This window comes from Camellia sinensis, chromosome 8, assembly GCF_055761805.1.
Source record: "Camellia sinensis isolate YWXY chromosome 8, ASM5576180v1, whole genome shotgun sequence".
NCBI classification, from domain to species: Eukaryota; Viridiplantae; Streptophyta; class Magnoliopsida; order Ericales; family Theaceae; genus Camellia; species Camellia sinensis.
Genome location: NC_138968.1, coordinates 173430937 through 173438201, shown reverse-complemented (window position 1 = coordinate 173438201; position 7265 = coordinate 173430937). Strand labels below are relative to the sequence as shown.

At 34.3% G+C, this 7265-nt stretch overlaps 1 protein-coding gene across 1 annotated transcript; it reads right to left on the bottom strand.

The window, feature by feature from the left end:
• Nucleotides 1–2994: 2994 nt before the first annotated feature.
• LOC145797325 (uncharacterized) lies at nucleotides 2995–6242 on the bottom strand. The gene is made up of 8 exons (XM_082884140.1): nucleotides 6102–6242; nucleotides 4680–5445; nucleotides 4379–4465; nucleotides 3978–4280; nucleotides 3798–3882; nucleotides 3620–3709; nucleotides 3250–3423; nucleotides 2995–3134 (listed from the first exon to the last, which is right to left on the bottom strand). The coding sequence occupies exons 2-4, from the start codon at nucleotides 5086–5088 to the stop codon at nucleotides 4210–4212; spliced, it is 567 nt and encodes a 188-aa protein (XP_082740266.1). The 5' UTR covers nucleotides 5089–5445; nucleotides 6102–6242; the 3' UTR covers nucleotides 2995–3134; nucleotides 3250–3423; nucleotides 3620–3709; nucleotides 3798–3882; nucleotides 3978–4209.
• Between the last annotated feature and the right edge of the window lie 1023 nt (nucleotides 6243–7265).

Sequence of the window (7265 nt, the reverse complement as noted above, 5' to 3'; positions counted from 1 at the left end):
TATCTAAGTATGTGAATTTTCTATACATGTAGGAATTGAGTGAATGTGATTTTTCTCTGACACTTTGAATTTTCTCTGGTTTTGGCCACTGTGTGGATTTTTTATGGTTGTGGCCACTGTGAGAATTTTCACTGGATTTTGGTCAGTGTGTGAATTTTCTCTGGATGTTGTCATTGTGTGAATTGTATCTGTAGGTGGTCACTAAGTGAATTTTCTCTGGATATTATGATTGTGTGAATTTTCTCTATAGTTGGTCACTAAGTCAATTTTCTCTGGATGTTGCCAATGTATGAATTTTCTCTGGAGTTGGGCACTAAGTGAATTTTCTCTGGATGTTGGTAGTGTCAAACTTCTCTGGTTGTTTATTGTTCTATTTTTCTTTGCATATGTATATCTAATATGCTTGTTCCTATTTGTTTTGTAGGTTTTTTTCCTGTAGCTTTTGCTATTGTTGATGCTGAGAATAAAGACAATTGGTGTTGGTTTCTTGAACATTTATGTGGAGTATTGGGATCAGAAAGGGTGATAATTTTCATATCAGATCAACATTATGGTATAGTGGAGGGAATTTCTAGGTTTTTCCCTAACTGCTTTCATGGATTTTGTCTTGAACATCTAAAGAGAAATTTGAGGGATAAGTTGTCATGTGAAAACACAAATTTGGTTAGGGAGATGATTGTGTCCAAGTTTTCAGAATGTGCATATGCTCCAACAAAGGCATCATTTCATTTCAAGTTAAACGAATTAAAAAGTGAGGGAGGAGACATTGTGAGTGTTTTCTTGAGAAGTTTACCATATGAAAATTGGAGTGATGCATATTTTGCGGGGAAACGTTATGGTGAGATGTATTCAAATGTTGCTGAGTCATTCAATTCATGGATACGAAAAGCTCGGCACTTGCCAATAACAAATTTGGTGGACATGATACGGTTGCAAATCATGAATATGAGGTCTAATAGGAGGCAGCTCTCTAGTAAATGGAATAAAGTTCTATGTCCTCGTATGGATAGTGTGTTGGAGAAGTCTTTTTTGGATGGGAGGACATGGGATGTGAGTTTATCATCCGATAATGTCTTTAAAGTGCACTGTTTTCCTTCGGTTATGGTTGATCTTGGGTTGAGAACTTGTTCATGTCGAAAATGGGAAATAAATGGGTATCCATGTCAACATGCTGTTGCTGCAATTTCTAGGAGTGGAAAGAATTTGAATTCATTTGTTGAACCATTTTTTCATGCTGATATGTATCATCAAGCATACTCGTTTTCGATTGGCCCAATTCCAACTGTTGAAAAACCTATGTGTAGCATTGAAGATGCTATGATTTTACCTCCATTGAGCAAGAGACCAACTGGGAGGCCAAAGAAGAATAGAATTGCTTCTACTGGAGAGTTTAAAAGGGTGATTAAGTGTAGTCGTTGTGAGAGTATTGGTCACCATAATAAGAGGACATACAAGAAACCTTTGTTAAATAGTTGAGGATTATACATTTTATTGATTGAATAATACATTTGATGATTACTTTATGTATTTTGTTATGTGAAATGTATTTTTTAGACGGTGTATATAATAATATCAATCAAATTCATCCAGAGAAATTTTCCAATATCAGTTAAAGTGTGCATTGTGTTTATTGATATATACTATAGGCAGTGGGTTTGTAATACCTGTCAAATTCATCCAGAGAAATTTTCCTATGGCAGAGAAAATTCTGTGTATAGTGTTTTGAAGCTTCAAATTCATCCACATAAATTTGACAATAGCAGAGAAAAGTACTGTGTGGATTGTGTTTTTTGAATTTGATAATTGTTTTGTACTGACACAGTGCATTAAAGATTAAATGATCATATAGGCACCTTCTTTGGCGAGATATGAGTTAAATTTCTCTGTGAATTTCTGGTAACTTCATATCAGTCATTTCAAGAAATGTGCACACCAGACAGAGCATATAAAAAATTATTGTACAACCAAGAAACAAAATTAAGCTCTTTTGAAATTTCTCTGAGTTGAGAATTTCTCTGGACCAGGGAAGAATTTCTCTGGACTCACTTCAACTCAGAAATTTTTGTCAAAGCCAGAGAAATTTTCCTCACCAACTCAGAGAAATTCCTCCTCTCCAAATCACTCAACCTAGAGAAATTCATAACTCAAAAATTCCATTTTCTGTCACCATTCGAATCCGTCAATTTCATCCAGAGAAGTTTTCCACTATTAGAGAAAACTATCTGGGCATTGTGTTTTGAAATTTGAAATTCATTCAGTGAAATTTTCCAGTGGCAGATAAAATTACTGTGTGCTTTGTGTTTTGTTGAGTTTGGTGATTGTTTTGTACCAACACAAAGTATTATAGATTACATGATCATATAGGCATCCCCTTTGGACGATACAAGTTAAATTTCTCTGTGAATTTCTGGTAGTTCATACCAGAGAAATTTCTGCAGACAATTTTCTCTGTGTGGATTGTGTTGACAATCACAATAAAAATATATATATATATATATATATATATTTAACCATCGATAGGTATGAAATTTACATTAGTCAAAATAAAAAAAAAAATGAAATTTACATTAGTCAAGAAATGATATATACATATATGTCAAGGATCATCATTCCTTCAATGTATCAACAAAAAACTGAATGGTTAATACTGTATGAATATATACATATATGTGAGACAATTTTCTCTGCGTGGACATGTACATTGTCTTCCTTTCACTAGTTTCACTATTACATTTGTGGTTCTTCTTGAGGTATTTCAATTGGTTCAGTCCATGACCGGCCAACTTCGGTCACAAATCTCTCTATGAGTTCTACCCTCATCAACCTTATCTCTTGTGTGGACAATTTGGAGCTGATAGGTTCATGCTTGCTATATTGTTTCATTATATAGCAGACAAAGAGGCCACAATCCAGACTACATACAAATTATAGGTATGGTTAGTTTTAAGAAACATGCAAATCAGATTATCCTATTTATAGATGTATGAAACTTACGAATCACTTTCTTGTTGTGGAGCATTGTTGACATACTCAAAGTCGTAACTTGTGTTTTGTGAGTTTATTAATTTGAAAGAGGGTTGTGATTAAGCGTCTCTTTCAAGGCAAGCTTTCAAAAAATTCTCCACGTAATCTTGCTGCAAAAAAATAATTTTTAAATAACAGAGAAATTTACAGACAAATCAATGGGATTCTATGAAAATTATCATCACATAAAGATTATGATGGATCATAGAAATTTGCACTCGTTACCAATTGTTTTGCATCTTTGACATATTTGTCTTCTGTATCATCTCTCCTTGGCCTCCGTGAGTTGTAGAACCTCCATAAATTGTCTTGTTTGTCCAGGACAAGCAAGGTCCAGTGATTTCCATGTGTGGACTTCTCATTACCTCCAGTATTTATTGGGAAATTAAGGAACCTGTACTGTTTCAATATGCTTATCAAATAAGGACACTCGAAAAGATTGATTTTCTGTCATCTTGATAAAATTTTGTGTTCAGAGAAAATCAAAAAATGGTTTTGTTATGACTAGTGACACAACCGGCTTCAAGAAGTATCTTAAGAAGAGAAAGTAGTAAGTAAATTTCAGAGAAAATCAAATAAAATAGTAGTAACATACTAAGCTCATGGATGTGAAAAAAAATGAGGTTGGTTGTTGTCTTTCTCTCATTTGGTCAGCCAAAAGGATCTCTCCATAGCCATCAATGACCTGAAAAATATGATTTATAATTGTAATATTGGTTTATAAAGGCTGATGGAACATTGTAGAGAAATTTTGATGAAAGGGAAAGACTTACATTGTTGGCAATTTCTTTTTACTTTATTAGGTTTCCAATGTCTTCAAAGGTAATGAGATTCAACTCACTTGTCCAAATTAAAGCCCTACAAGATGACAAAGAAGGGATTTAATTGTTGTTAATGCAATATAAGTTTGTAATTTGTTGTTTGTTATCTTCTATTTTGTTTATTGTACTTACTCAAGTCCAGACACATTTGATATGTGCTACAAGATGTCTTTTGCATGATCTTTTATCAATCTTGAAATCGGAAGAGTTTGTGGAAAGACCCAAGATTTTCTGATGTTTATAGGTTGAGGCAAGACGTACGCATCAGCATCAAGCACTTCTTTGTCCTTCGTGCTTTGCTCAGCTTGCTTTGCAGCTTGTTTTGAAGCTCTAGTCACTTCCGCATCTTTGGCATATTGGAATTCTAGATCGTGCTGCTTTTCCTTCCTTTTTTTGCCTTTAAATTTTTTATCATTGACGTCGGATCTTTTTTTACTGTAGACAGTGAAAATATTAGTAAAAGTGAAATTTCTCTGAAGTAACAGATGATATTTCAATATGTAAATTTATTTGATTCAATATTTTCCAGTTACCATAGACTTTTGTCTTTTGTTTCGGTTGTTCTTTGTGTGCCATTTGTTCTTGTTGGGTTGTTAGTTGTTGTTCCACTTGCATTCCAACTATACACAGTGAAAATCAAACAAGCCCCAAAAATGGAATAAGAAAATATACAGAGAAAATGAAATGAGCAGTAGAAATATAACTAATGTGTTCAGAGAAATATAACTTCCAGAGAAAATTACCAATGACAGAGAAAATTATAATAAATAGAAATTTCTCTGAGCTATGTTGACACAAGAACATAACTTTTTGTGGCTCAAGATTTTCACTGACCTTGTGGTTGAAGTTGTGTTGGTGTTCGGTATGGTTGTGTTGCTAGTTGGACGGATAGTTCTTGAACTTGTTCATGTAATTTAGCATTTTCAATTTCAAGCTCCGAATTTGAACACATCAACTGTTGAATTGTTTTTGTATCGTCTTCTTTTTCAACCTCCAACATCCTTAGTTTTATTTGGATTGTGCTTTCTTTTTCTTGAAGTTCTGAGTGAAGTGATGTCAGGATTCTTATTGCAATATCCTTTTCAACAAGTAATTTAATCCAATTTCTCTCTTCTTCTTTTTTAGATTGAGAAAGTGCCTTCAGTCTTTGACGTAGATCAGCAATTTGGGCATCCTTTGATTCCTCAAATTCTTGAGGTTGATGCACTGTTGAGCCACAAATGATATCACGTTGTTGGTCCATCGGCTCATTACGTTCTTCTTCATCACTTTCCTCCTTGTTCTCTTCTTGCTATTCATCTTCTTCTTCATCTTCTTGTTCACTGTCTTCTTCTTTCTGTTCATTTTGTTCTTTGTCTTCTGCTTCTATTTCTTCACTTTCTTCTCTGGTTTCTTCTTCTCCACTGCTTGCTTGATCTTCTTGTCCATTGCTAGCTTCGTATTCTTCTATGTTTCCTTCTGCTTCTTTATTCCCTCCTTCTTCAGATGGATCTTGTAATGTCTCCTTGAATTTGACAATTGTCTTTTTTGATTCTTTCTTCGTGTTTTTACCAAGACAGAACTCCTCTGATGGGTTTTTGACTAGATGCTTGTTATCTATCTGTAACAGGAGACTCTTTTATTAAAGAAATGTTACAAAATTCACTGAAAGAAAAAATTCAAATAAGGAAAATAAAATTCATCTAAATGATACTAATGGGAAACAAACTTCAGAGAAAATTATATGGGCCAGAGAAAATTAGAGACGAGTTAATTTTATGAGGCAGAGAAAATTATGAAACAAGCAACATAATTTAGATATCAGAGAAAATCAATCAAGGCATATAAGTTAACGTTTGACTATAATTGTGTCAGAGAAATTTGGATTCCAGAGAAAATTCATTAGAATGGTAGAAATAAATAGTGTTTATCAAAGATGCAAGGCACATAAGTTATGGGCAAAGAAAATTACACACACGGAGATAAAATTTTATGGGCCAGAGAAAATTATGAAACAACCAACATAATTCAAATATTAGAGAAAATCAGTCAGGGCATATAAGTTAATGTGTTACAATTGTGGTCAGAGAAATTTGGATGGCAGAGAAAATTGATTACAATTGCAGAAATAGACCAGTGGTAACCAAAGAAGAAAACATAAATTGATAGTTCAGAGAAAATTGATCTTAATCAATCAATGCACAAGGAGGGAAACAAAGCAGTGGTCAGAGAAATTTTAGAATTTCACTGAGATTTCAGTAGCAATAGGAATCTAACCTGTCGAGGTGCAAGAGAGTGGACTGGTGTCTTCTGCAGCTGTTTCGTCAAGGTTTGCAGGTTCCACTTGGCACATCTTGGGAAGTCAGTTGTGTTACTGTCTTCCGAGTCAATGATAGTTGCATGTTCACATAGCCAATACTGTGATGAAAATTAAAGTAAATAAAATTTTCTAAATGCACAAATTTGTAAGTATGATAAATGCAAATTTGAATGGATATTATACTTACCAGCAATGCAATGACACACCCTGTAACTTTTTCTAGAGTTTTGTACAATGCCATAATGGAATCAATCAATGTTGATGTGATTGCTTCTGGCCAATCATATTGTTTCATTGATTCAAGAGGTTCCACATACTTTATAAAAACCCACCCTATTGAATTCCCACTTATTGCAAAAAATAGGGTGAGACACAAGTACAATATAACAATGATTGCTACATCTTTGAAGTCAGTTGGTTACTTGCCTTTCATTGCTTTGACCAAGGCATTTTTAAGAACAGGACCAGTGAGCCTTGTGTCCTTTTGGAATCTTCTCCTGAGGAATGCAGATTTTGGCTTTTTAGAGTATCTTAATGACATGGCTCCTTTACCTCCTTCCAAACCAAAAATCAAGGTCATGTCATTTGTTGTAAAAGTCAGGTTCTTCTTACCAACTGTGAATGCTTTTGTTTTTTCATTGTAACATTGGATTATGGCAACTACATCATCATCGGATTTCCTAGATTTCTTTGTATCCATTCTTCCAGTGGTTAGAGCTTGCATCAAATACCAGAATGGGGTCTTTTGAAGCTCTAGAAGTTGTTTTGAATTGAATTTAAGTGTTTGAAAAAAGGAGACGACAGATGAGAGGTTGGATCGGAATTGAATGCTACAGTGAGCTCTCTTTCTGTGGAGTTTAACAGGTTTTTTCCCCCTTGAGCTTGAGTCTTTTGAAGTTGAGGTACTCATCTGGTTGCTAGTTGCTTCATCACATTGGACTTGTGTGTTTTGGTGAGGAGTTTGTGGTGTTTTGCTGCTAGTTTTTTATCTTAGATCATAAGAAGACTGAGAGAGTTGTTCTTTCTTGCTTGGTGTTTCCAGTGTTTTGTTGCTGGTTTTTTATCTTAGCCCATAAGAAGACTGATAGAGTTTCTGTTTTTTGCTTAGTGTTTCCGGTGTT

Bases quoted from the DNA above. Each gene is read 5' to 3' on its own strand.
- LOC145797325 (XM_082884140.1), bottom strand. From the start codon at position 5,088: ATGGACCAACAACGTGATATCATTTGTGGCTCAACAGTGCATCAACCT. The intron at 4,466-4,679 runs GTCAGTGAAAAT...CACTGTGTATAG, and splicing joins AACACAACTTCAACCACAAG to TTGGAATGCAAGTGGAACAA. The intron at 4,281-4,378 runs GTAACTGGAAAA...CACTGTCTACAG, and splicing joins ACAAAAGACAAAAGTCTATG to TAAAAAAAGATCCGACGTCA.